Below are 12,969 nucleotides of genomic sequence, written 5' to 3'. Positions count from 1 at the left end.
AAAAATGCAACTTTTGGAATAACCAGAGCGTATCGGAGCCACGTGTAGTTTTGTATCCCAATATTTCACATTTTTTTCTTTTTGTCTTTTCCTTGTTTTTATATATTTTTTTTTCTCTTTAGCTCTTTTTTAGTTTAGCATTTTGTAAGAACTCTTCGCACCTTTCACTACTGTCAGGGCAATGTATTTTATTTTTCGCGTGCGTTAATTGGCCCCTTCATTTGCATATCGCACGTTTTTTTTTCATAATGTCACCACACAGAGAGAGAGGGAAGAAAGGCGCCATATTATCTGCTCATCGCGTCATTCCCAGAATCGCTGTCTGTCGAGGCATTTATTTCACTAATTAATGTTTTGTGAACGGTATCTCCCATCTCGGGTGCAAGATTGGATTATCCATAACCAACACAAAATCAAACATTTCCCATGGAACTTAAGATGTTTGCATATGCCGGAGAATGTGAGCGGATAATTACAGCGGGAGAAGAAAAGAGCGCGGAGACGGAGTCCTGTAGGCCAAACGCGATTCCATTCTGTTAATTACGGAGATGGCAAAGCTGGGAAGGGTTCAGAATACTGAGCAGGGAGGAAGCGACTCCTTTTATTTCATTGCTCTGGTTTTAATGAATTATCCCATTAGGCAGTAAGGAAATATAACAAGGTGAGGCGGGCTAATGAAATTACCTCTGCCACCGACTACTTTATTAGAAGTCACCCTAAATTGCTTTTTCTACTTTTCCTAAATTACTTTTTTTATTTTTGTACTTTTTTTTATTTTTTTTAAGGGATTCTAATGGAATAGAAAAACATGGCTGACACTGCCAAAAGTGGCGCCACATCTGTATACAGGTTATGTGGCGTATTTAAAAAAAAAAAAATAGCAATTTTTACACTTTAAACTTGACTTAATATTAGACTCATTTTTCGTGTGTTATCTGCTGTGTATAGATGTATTGCAGTAACATGGTTAGCAAGGCCGAAAAAGCCATTTGTCCATCCAGTGCAGCCTACATTCCGTCAGAATAAATCCCAGATCTACGTCCTTCTAATGAACCTAATAACTGTAAGATACAATATTGTTCTGCTCCAGGAAGGCATCCAGGCCTCTCTTGAACCCCTCGACTGAGGTCTCCATCACCACCTCCTCAGGCAAGCAATTCCAGATTCTCACTGCCCTAACAGTAAAGAATCCTCTTCTACTGTATGTTGGTGGAAAAACCTTCTCTCCTCCAGATGCAGAGAATGCCCCCTTATGACCGTCACCTTCCTTGGTATAAACAGAATCTCGGAGAGATATTTGTATTGTCCCCTTATACACTTATACATGGTTATTAGATCGCCCCTCAGTCGTCTTTTTTCTAGACTAAATAATTCTAATTTTGCTAATCTCTCTGGGTATTGTAGTTCTCCCATCCCCTTTATTAATTTCGTTGCCCTCCTTTGTACTCGCACTAGTTCCATTATATCCTTCCTGAGCACCGGTGCCCAAAACTGTACACAGTACTCCGTGTGTGGTCTAACCAGAGATTTTGTACAGAGGCAGTATAATGCTCTCATCATGTGCATCCAGACCTCTTTTTTAATCCACCCCATGATCCTGTTTGCCTTGGCAGCTGCTGCCTGGCACTGGTTGATCCAGGTAAGTTTATCATTAACTAGAATCCCCAAGTCCTTCTCCCTGTCAGATTTGCCCAGTGGTTTCCTGTTCAGTGTGTAATGGTGATATTGATTCCTTCTTCCCAAGTGTATATCATTTATCATTGTTAAACCTCATCTGCCAAAGTTTCCAACTTATCCAGATCCATCTGTAGCAGAATACTATCTTCTCTTGTATTGACTGCTTTACATAGTTTTGTATCATCTGCAGATATCGACATTTGCGTGTAAGCCTTCAACATATTTATTAACGATCTGGTGGAAGAGAACAGGTCCCAATACTGACCCCTGCGGTACCCCACTGGTCACAGCGACCCAGTTAGAGACTATACCATTTATAACCACCCTCTGCTTTCTATCACTAAGCCAGTTACTAACCCATTTACACACATTTTCCCCCAGACCAAGCATTCTCATTTTGTGTACCAACCTCTTGTGTAGCACAGTATCAAACGCTTTGAAAAAAATCGAGATATACCACATCCAATGACTCACCGTGGTCCAGCCTATAGCTTACCTCTTCATAAAAACTGATTAGATTGGTTTGACATGAGCGATTTCTCATAAACCCATGCTGATATGGAGTTAAACAGTTATTCTCATTGAGATAATCCAGAATAACATCCCTCAGAAACCCTTCACATATTTTACCAACAATAGAGGTTAGACTTCCTGGCCTATAATTTCCAGGATCACCTTTAGAGCCCTTCTTGAATATTGGCACCACATTTGACACGCAGTTCAGACTTGTCTTCTCTGAGGTTGAGGCTTTATACTCGGATATGCAGTGCGCTCCCCATGGTGGACGCTTGGCAGCCGCTGCGGTGCCGGAGGTATTGCATTTTCGTCAGTAATTGTTGTTTTGACCAGACGAGCGAGATCATCTCTGTGACAAGTGTTTCTCCGGCTCATGTTCTCCCTACCTCTACATTAGCTGTTGTGACATTAATGGAATGCTAATCCAAAATGGACGCGCTGGGCCCATCAGAGCTCAGCGTCCCATGTTTAAATGTCTGTCTGGCGTTGTCATATTTTGTGCCACGCTTGTGCTTTTTACACTTGGCTTCTTTCCTTTGTCATACATTTGCATAGCTCTGAAGAGCTGTGTCCTCAGGGAGAACGTACCTTAAAGTAGACGCGTCACCGGCAAAATCCTAAGATGTCCCCCAAAATTAATCTATAGGTCCAAATGGGGAGGAGGTGTAAGACATATTGTGCCTCAGTCCTGATTTATATAACTTATTATATAACTTATATTTCATCTCCCAAGACCCCCCACTGATCCTAAGAATAAAAGGCACAATTCTTTTTTCTCTCCTCGGGGGCAGTCCAGGCCACCGGGCTGCAGTTCCATGCCCATGAGCACCGCCCTGCAAGGAAAAAGTAACTTTCTAATATGATTTCTGTTTCTTACAGCTGAGAACTTATTCAGTCTTGACAATCCTCTTTGAGTCTATGCTGACATATTTTGCCTGCACTGATACACTGTAGCAAACTGTCAGTGCATGAGAGATTTGTTATTCTCAGGGTTGTCGAGACTGGACCACCGGATTGCCCTGATCCCTCGGCTTTGAGACGTTGTGTCCCCCTTAGGATAGTCTACCGGTTTGCACATGAAGCTTCTCTGCGTACTTGCAATAGATGAGTCCTGTCTACTTCTCTGTTGTCCGTACACACTTGGCGCAGCCCTAACACAAGGTTGTAGCAGTACAGAGAAATCCAAGAACCAGAGCAGTAGACGTCCTACTTTTGGTAACTTTATTAGTACAGAAGTCACAACGTTTCAGCCACGCAGGGCCTTTATCAAACCATAGAAACAGAAAGAGATGCATTCTTGATAAAGGCCCTACACTGCCAAAACGTTGTGATTTTTCTGTACTAAAAGTTACCAAATGGAAGACGTGTTTCTGTGACATTGCTTGTTGTGATTGGTGTGATCAGATGTGTATAGAGGTCAGTGTTTCGGCCACACAGGGCCTTTATCAAACCATATTAAAAAAAGAGATGCATCCTTGATAAAGGCCCTGCACTGCCAAAACGTTGTGATTTTTCTGTACTAAAAGTTACCAAATGGAAGACTTGTGGCCGTGACACCGCATTTGTGATTTGTGTGTTATCAGTTGTGTATAGAGGTCAATGTTTCGGCCGCACAGGGCCTTTATCAAGCAATAGAAAAAGAGAGCGATTCATTCCATGGCTTTTGATAAAGGCCCTGCACGTCCGAAACATTGTGATTTTTTTTTTTTTTGTAGTAATAGTGTTACCAAAATGAGGATGTCTAGCTGTGACATCGCCTGTTGTGATTGGTGTGTTATCAGCTGTGTATAGAGATGTTACTGGTGATAGCATTCCTGCCTCTGCTGATAACGAGCCTGCTAAACACTCTTCCAGAAGTATGTATATATAAAAAAAGCTCCAGTGGATGACGTGAAAATGGCAAGTTCACTACTTTTCAATTTTAGCTAAAAATCGTGTTTTGAGAAAGGAAAAAAAAAAAACCTAGCCTCCTTTTAATGTGTGCAAGTAGCAAGGATGGAATTAACCTCAATTAGACAGAAGAGCTCTGAGAAAATGAAGCTGCTCCAGCAAGACGTTACTCCATAGTGTTTCGCGTTACTATCACCACCCGCACAATCCTCCTCTTCTCGCACGCCGAGCGCGCGTCGCTGCTTCCCTCCAGCCTGAAGGGCACATAAGCAGATGTCGGGGAGCCTGCTCCTGCGATGCCCTCCATCCGCAGGGAGGACGAGGAAAAGGGCACGGAGAAAACCAGACCAGTCCTCCAAACTACCGAATCATTAACAACTTTACAGAACGGCAGTCACTGGGATCCCGGAGGCCGAAGGGGCTTAACCCTTTCATGACCAGTCAATATTTTACTTTTTTTTTTTTTAATCTCTTGTTTTTTCTCCTCTTCATCTAAGAGCCACAATTTATATCTCCCATCAACATTGTATGATTTTTTTTTTTTTTTTTTATTTTGTGGGTCCAGTTGTACCTTTAACTTACACAAGTCATTATACAATATAGTGAAAATTAAGGGGAAAAGTGCGGTGAAATTGGGATACCAAACTTGTATAGTGTTTGTTTATTTTAGCAATGGAAACATTTTGCAGTAAAAATCTAAATATTTTTTTTCTCGTCATTTTGCCTTTCTTTTTGCTTGTTAAGCTGTATTCTTTATTGGTACCGGTTTCTCGTGCATATGATTTTTTTTTTTCACTTTTATTGCATTTTGGGGGGTTAAATATTATATGGGTTATATTCTGCGTTTTGTTAGATTGGACTTTTGTGCATCATTACTGAATTTTAGTTTTCCAAATTTTCTTTATTTTTAAATCGTTCTGAATTTTTTTTTTATTTTTTTTAAACTCTGCAGCATGTCTGCTCATTCAGCATTTTTCCAGCGTTTTTTTTCACCTATAGAAAGCAATAAAAATGTGAAAATAAAAAACGCAACGGTGCTTTATTTTTATGAATAAAATTAATTTTATTAAACGTGTATTGGAGACCAAACCTACCTGTAATCCGTCCTTGAAATGCTGAAAAATGGGCATTTTAAATGCAGCGGTTTTACTGCAAAGAGTGTAGGTTTTGACTGCAGAAAAAAAAAACCGCAGCAAAAACTGCATGTGAACATAGCTCAATCCTTTAGGGGACTTATTCTTGTGATTGTTTGGTGCCAAGTTTAGCAATACTTTAGTGGCCGGACTTCAGCAGATGGCGGCAAGGCCCCCGACTGCTCCGGAAATCAATCCGGAAATCAATGTTCGCACCTCGGGGGGTAAGAGAGGGGTGTGTTTTGATGGGTACCAGCTCCATACACCGGCATCGGACATAGCATCCTATATTGGTGAGGGGCTAAGACTCGTCTTCTGTACGGACCTTGACTGGTCTCCAACAATTTCGGGCACCGTAACGCTGCATGAATGCGGACTCTCCCGGCTCATTATGCCGCTAAATCTACTGTATCATAAGAGTTACTATCATGCCTGATTGATAAATCACTCAATGGGTTGAAGGGGCTTTTCACTTTTGGAGTTTTTCACTATCTGAGTCCTTCTCCGGACTCCATGGCTCATCGCGAGTTGCCCCAAGAAGGGCTCCAATACCCACGTTCCATAATGGGGGGGAAACTACATAACAAATTCAGCTCTGCTACATAAGTTTGTGAATGTGGAATGTAGATGTAGGAAAAAGCTACATACCACTTAAAATACCAATGTAAAGAAATAACCTTGGCAAAGGTCAAAGCGGGAAAAATTTAACGCCACGGTGTGCTCAACTTTGGCTGATGGATATGTTAAAATGTGCATAATTTTAGGTGAGAATATCAAGCAGTTTGGTTAAAAGCAGCAGCATAGTTCTTTTTATAGGGTTTTTCTTTCTTTTACATGTAGCTTATAATTGAGCCATTTGCTTAGTTAGAACGATGATGCCCGGTTTAAAGACATTTGAGTAGATAATGATCATCCTGTGCCTCTATTATCTCCGTGACAGGTTTGCTTTCAAGTAGTCCCACAAATGGCGGCTTTTGTCTCCAATGCATTGAGCTCCGTTATACAGACAATAACGCTTTATAGCCTTTTTTTCCCTTTATTAAGGTTTTTGTACTCCTGTGTGTGTGCGCCCAAGGTGGATACTAGGAGTTGTAGTTCGATGCCATGGTATGTCCTCAGTCGTATCTTAATAACAATCGATTATATTTTCTTTACAGGTGGATTTTGCCTTCACGGTTTGGCAGAGTTTTCCAGAAAGGATTGTGGGTTACCCGGCACGTAGTCACTTTTGGGACAGCACAAAGGAGCGATGGGGTTACACATCCAAGTGGACTAATGACTACTCCATGGTACTAACCGGAGCTGCTATCTACCACAAGTAAGGATCTTTGCATCATGTACATAATATATGATGCGTTTCGTGCAGTTTCCATAATGTGAACAGTTGCCATACTCCCATATGTATGTAGTAAGCTTGGTTCTGTTCCTGTATCTATGAAGTAAGTTTGGTTGTGTTCCTGTATCTGTGTAAAAATCTAATATAGGGTTAAAATACGTGGATTTTTCTAATTATTTTCAACTTTGGCATTTTTCATCATAACTATTCATAAAATTAAGTTGTTAAAGTACAGCTGATATAGAAAAATACTAAAATTATTGCTGGCTGCAAACGGAGTTACGTGTAGAAATAGTATGTGGTAAGCTTCACCTATTGGTGAAACGTGTCCTACAGTATTGGTTGGCGCATGCACTAATGTTGAAACTGTTTTAGTCCAGAGTATTTTACTGGATTCTTATGGGCCAGGAAGCGATAAATATATCTACACCTCCTACTAGTACCTAGCCTTGTCATCTGCTCATTCCCTAAGGCATTAGCTTCGGCTCTGGTCTTCTTTTCTCAATTGCCTCCATTGCTGTCTAGGAGTAGACAAATGCTATGATGTCAGTATGTGGTAACGTGCGTTGCCTCACGTGGAGTAATCGATGTCGTAACGTGCATTGCCTCACGTGGAGTAACCGATGTCGTAACGTGCGTTGCCTCACGTGGAGTAACCGATGTTGTAACGTGCGTTGCCTCACATGGAGTAACCGATGTCGTCACGTACGTTGCCTCACGTGGAGTAACCGATGTCGTCACGTACGTTGCCTCACGTGGAGTAACCGATGTCGTAACGTGCGTTTCCTCATGTGGAGTAACCGATGTCGTAACGTGCGTTGCCTCACGTGGAGTAACCGATGTCGTAACGTGCGTTGCCTCACGTGGAGTAACCGATATCGTCACGTACGTTGCCTCACGTGGAGTAACCGATGTTGTAACGTGCGTTGCCTCACGTGGAGTAACCGATGTCGTAACGTGCGTTGCCTCACGTGGAGTAACCGATGTCGTCACGTACGTTGCCTCACGTGGAGTAACCGATGTCGTAACGTGCGTTGCCTCACGTAGAGTAACTGATGTCGTCACGTACGTTGCCTCACGTGGAGTAACTGATGTCGTCACGTACGTTGCCTCATGTGGAGTAACTGATGTTGTAACGTGCGTTGCCTCACGTGGAGTAACCGATGTCGTCACGTACGTTGCCTCACGTAGAGTAACCGATGTCGCCACGAACGTTGCCTCACGTGGAGTAACCGATGTTGTAACGTGCGTTGCCTCACGTGGAGTAACCGATGTTGTAACGTGCGTTGCCTCACGTGGAGTAACTGATGTCGTCACGTACGTTGCCTCACGTGGAGTAACTGATGTCGTCACGCACATTGCCTCACGTGGAGTAACCGATGTTGTAACTTACGTTGCCTCACGTGGAGTAACCGATGTAACGTGCGTTGCCTCACGTGGAGTAACCGATGTTGTAACGTACGTTGCCTCACGTAGAGTAACCGATGTCGCCACGAACGTTGCCTCACGTGGAGTAACCGATGTTGTAACGTGCGTTGCCTCACGTGGAGTAACCGATGTCGTAACGTGCGTTGCCTCACGTGGAGAAACTGATGTCGTCACGTACGTTGCCTCACGTGGAGTAACTGATGTCGTCACGCACATTGCCTCACGTGGAGTAACCGATGTTGTAACGTACGTTGCCTCACGTGGAGTAACCGATGTAACGTGCGTTGCCTCACGTGGAGTAACTGATGTCGTAACGTGCGTTGCCTCACATGGAGTAACCCATGTCATCACATACGTTGCCTCACGTGGAGTAACCGATGTCGTAACGTGCGTTGCCTCACGTGGAGTAACCGATGTCGTAATGTGCAACAAGGCCTTATCCGCTCTGAAGTAGATGGTGAAGAGAGGGCCAGAGCAGTAGCTTGCGCCTTAGAGAGCAAGCGGAGGTCTGTCGCGGAGCAGAAGGGATAGATGAGTGGCGAAGCTAGTACTTTATTATTTTTTAAGCCCTTCCCGACCCATCCAACTGAAGACTTCGGAGTATAATGATTGGCTTTAACAGCAGTCAGGGAACATTTGATGCAAATCATATTTCCCGGACAAATGCGAATGAATCTCCTAAATTCAAATTTTGGCAAAGTAGAAATTATCACGATTTGTGGGTTGCTCTCACGGAACGGATGAGATCCAGAGAGTATAAATGTGGTTCTTTACTCACCAGCGCGTTTCGGTGCTGGAACAGGTACCTCGCGAAAGGTAAAAAAAAAGTAATCTTTTTACTTTGAGAAAGGTACCGAAACGCGTTGATGAATAAAGTGAGTGAGTCCATTCATCGTGATAATCTTCACTGTGCCAAGCTGTTATCTGGGCAATGCTGTCAATTTGGGACCTTTTGACAGGTCCTCTTTAAAGGTGTTTTTCACCTCAGCGAAGTTTTTTGACGCAGTAAATTTTCTCCGTTGTCCCTAATCTGTCCTCTCCCAGTACGGTCTTGAACTCAAGACCTGAATAATCTAAGACCGACTGGTTGCTAGGAAAGTTCTGCCTGACAACCACACACAAGACCTCAACTTTCAGAGACGTATCCATAGCATCCTGACTCGTGTGACTCAGCTATGTAACTTAAAGCTTTATTCGCCTGGCACCGACAGCAGAGAGTGATATTTTGCATTATTAATCAGATTTTCCTAAAAATGTTAACGAAGAATGGAAACCCTCTGTGTGTGGTAATACGGGTCCCATTACTATTGGCTGGATTAAATTTGATAATTTTTGGAAGATTTGAAACAAATATGTTATTTTTTCAGATACTATCACTACCTGTACACAAATTACCTGCCTGCCAGTCTGAAAAACATGGTGGACCAATTAGCCAATTGTGAAGATATCTTAATAAACTTTCTGGTGTCTGCAGTAACGAAGTTGCCGCCTATCAAAGTTACACAGAAAAAACAGTATAAGGAGACAATGATGGGACAGGTATGTCAGTGGATTATTTTTAGACGTTCTTAAGACTTTAGATACTTCCTCCCCTAACTATTGCGTTTTCTCTTATCTCCATAAGACTTTAGATACTTTATCCCCTCACCACTGCTGATCACTAGACACCCTAGTAGAGAGGGCGTTCAGAGCAGAAGTTCTGATCAATTTGATTCAGTTTTGTCAAGGGAATCTGCTAGATAAAAGACTTAGGGCCCTCATACAAATTAGACTATTGTTGGCCGAATCCTCCAATATTGATTGGGGCTGTTGTCTGTCTAATTTGTATGGGGGCCTCCATTTTCTCCCTTGACAAGTGATGCTGGAGGAGAGAAGGATTCTGCCTATTAGATTTCCAAAAGCTGATCCTTTTGTTCGCCCAAGAGATAAACCGCTTTCAGAAGAGTCTGGCAAAGGCTCCCTCACAGAGAACACTGGAGCACTAGGCCAAACTTAGTATTTCTGTGCATGGAAAATCTAGAGAGATATAGATCAAACAATCCATCAGCTACCTATTGTGTATGGAATACTTTGCATCAGCAAAATGGTCCAAAATTTTTAATGAAAAATATTTAGAAAGTAGATTAAGTATACATTTAGGAAGGAAATTAACAATAAAAAAAATGTTCCATTGTATACTACTATAATACTGCCCCTATGTACAAGAATATAACTACTATAATACTGCTCCTATGTACAAGAATATAACTACTATAATACTGCTCATATGTACAAGAATATAACTACTATAATACTGCTCCCTATGTACAAGAATATAACTACTATAATACTGCCCCTATATACAAGAATATAACTACTATAATACTGCCCCTATGTACAAGAATATAACTACTATAATACTGCTCCTATGTACAAGAATATAACTACTATAATACTGCCCCTATGTACAAGAATATAACTACTATAATACTGCTCATATGTACAAGAATATAACTACTATAATACTTCCCCTATGTACAAGAATATAACTACTATAATACTGCTCCTATGTACAAGAATATAACTACTATAATACTGCCCCTATGTACAAGAATATAACTACTATAATACTGCTCCCTATGTACAAGAATATAACTACTATAATACTGCTCCTATGTACAAGAATATAACTACTATAATACTGCTCCTATGTACAAGAATATAACTACTATAATACTGCTCCTATGTACAAGAATATAACTACTATAATACTGCCCCTATGTACAAGAATATAACTACTATAATACTGCTCATATGTACAAGAATATAACTACTATAATACTTCCCCTATGTACAAGAATATAACTACTATAATACTGCTCCTATGTACAAGAATATAACTACTATAATACTGCCCCTATGTACAAGAATATAACTACTATAATACTGCTCCCTATGTACAAGAATATAACTACTATAATACTGCTCCTATGTACAAGAATATAACTACTATAATACTGCTCCTATGTACAAGAATATAACTACTATAATACTGCTCCTATGTACAAGAATATAACTACTATAATACTGCTCCCTATGTACAAGAATATAACTACTATAATACTGCCTCCTATGTACAAGAATATAACTACTATAGTACTGTACCTATGTACAAGAATATAACTACTATAATACTGCTCCTATGTACAAGAATATAACTACTATAATACTGCCTCCTATGTACAAGAATATAACTACTATAATACTGCTCCTATGTACAAGAATATAACTACTATAATACTGCTCCCTATGTACAAGAATATAACTACTATAATACTGCCTCCTATGTACAAGAATATAACTACTATAGTACTGTACCTATGTACAAGAATATAACTACTATAATACTGCTCCTATGTACAAGAATATAACTACTATAATACTGCCTCCTATGTACAAGAATATAACTACTATAATACTGCTCCTATGTACAAGAATATAACTACTATAATACTGCTCCTATGTACAAGAATATAACTACTATAATACTGCCCCATGTACAAGAATATAACTACTATAATACTGCCCCATGTACAAGAATATAACTACTATAATACTGCCCCCTGCCCCCTATGTACAAGAATATAACTACTATAATACTGCCCCCATGTACAAGAATGTAACTACTATAATACTGCTTCTATGTTCAAGAATATAACTACTATAATACTGCCCCTATGTACAAGAATATAACTACTATAATACTGCCCCCTATGTACAAGAATATAACTACTATAATACTGCCCCCATGTACAAGAATATAACTACTATAATACTGCCTCTACGTACAAGAATATAACTATTATAAAACTAATTTATTGTCCACTATGATGACTGACTCTAAATAACAGCAGAATTTTGAAAGCCGCTGTGCTTGTAATTGGAATACAACTAATAAATATTGCTTTTAGTGCACAGTATTTGCATTACTATCATTAGCATGATATTATAATTTTTTCATCATATTTGAGTACCAGGAAGCCTAAAATTTCCCTTTCATCTCTCTAGACCTCCAGAGCTTCTCGCTGGGCAGACCCCGACCATTTTGCTCAGAGACAGACTTGTATGAATACGTTTGCCAGCTGGTTTGGCTATATGCCGCTCATTCACTCACAGATGAGACTGGACCCTGTGCTCTTTAAGGATCAGGTGTCAATTCTACGAAAGAAATATCGAGACATTGAACGACTTTGAGACATAACTGCCGTCGGATTGAGCCTTCTGCCCAATGCGTCTCCATCTACACACGGACAAAACTGCTTATGAACGGTTGATTATGCCGCTTCCACACACGGAATACGCAAAGCGTTTGGAGCCAGGACTTTGGGTGTCTGGACTCCATTGCACTGGACTGCTTACAACTACCACCGAGCTTTGTCGTCTCAGAACTAGGCTGTGTACAGTTTAATTATGGAACATTAAATAATTATTTTTGAAATGATTGCTATGCAGGTTTAAACTTTTTTAATGAACAAAAACTATTAAAATCAGAGATCTTTCTTTATCCTGTGTTTTCTTTGTCTGAATATTTTATATATTACGTCTGTGACTTGGTAGCCACCTGAAATATATGATTGATTGCACACTTACCTACACACACGTACATGCAGCTACATACACACATGTAGTGACACGCACTCAGCTACATGCACACACGCAGCTACATACACACACACGTGTTGACACGCACTCAGCTACATGCACACGCAGCTACATACACACATGTAGTGACACACACTCGGCTACATGCACACACGCAGCTACATACACACAAGTAGTGACAAACACTAAGCTGCATGCACACGCAGCTACATACACACATGTAGTGACACGCACTCAACTACATACACACATGTAGTGACACGCACTCAGCTACATGCACACACGCAGCTACATACGCACACGCAGCTACATAAACACAGTGTTATAATCCGTTTTCAAGGAGGAGTG

At 40.8% G+C, this 12,969-nt stretch overlaps 1 protein-coding gene across 1 annotated transcript in view; it reads left to right on the top strand.

Annotated features, from left to right (window-relative positions):
* The window catches only part of EXT1 (exostosin glycosyltransferase 1), a 301,092-nt gene extending 288,569 nt beyond the window's left edge, over nucleotides 1–12,523 (top strand). The window contains exons 9-11 of the mRNA XM_069731809.1: nucleotides 6,374–6,534; nucleotides 9,348–9,519; nucleotides 12,028–12,523. Coding sequence (XP_069587910.1) covers nucleotides 6,374–6,534; nucleotides 9,348–9,519; nucleotides 12,028–12,213 — 519 coding nt within the window. The 3' untranslated portion in view covers nucleotides 12,214–12,523. The remainder of the gene's footprint in view (nucleotides 1–6,373; nucleotides 6,535–9,347; nucleotides 9,520–12,027) is intronic.
* The last annotated feature ends 446 nt before the right edge of the window (nucleotides 12,524–12,969 follow it).

This window comes from Ranitomeya imitator, chromosome 6, assembly GCF_032444005.1.
Source record: "Ranitomeya imitator isolate aRanImi1 chromosome 6, aRanImi1.pri, whole genome shotgun sequence".
NCBI classification, from domain to species: Eukaryota; Metazoa; Chordata; class Amphibia; order Anura; family Dendrobatidae; genus Ranitomeya; species Ranitomeya imitator.
This window is presented reverse-complemented; position numbering and strand designations above follow the sequence as displayed.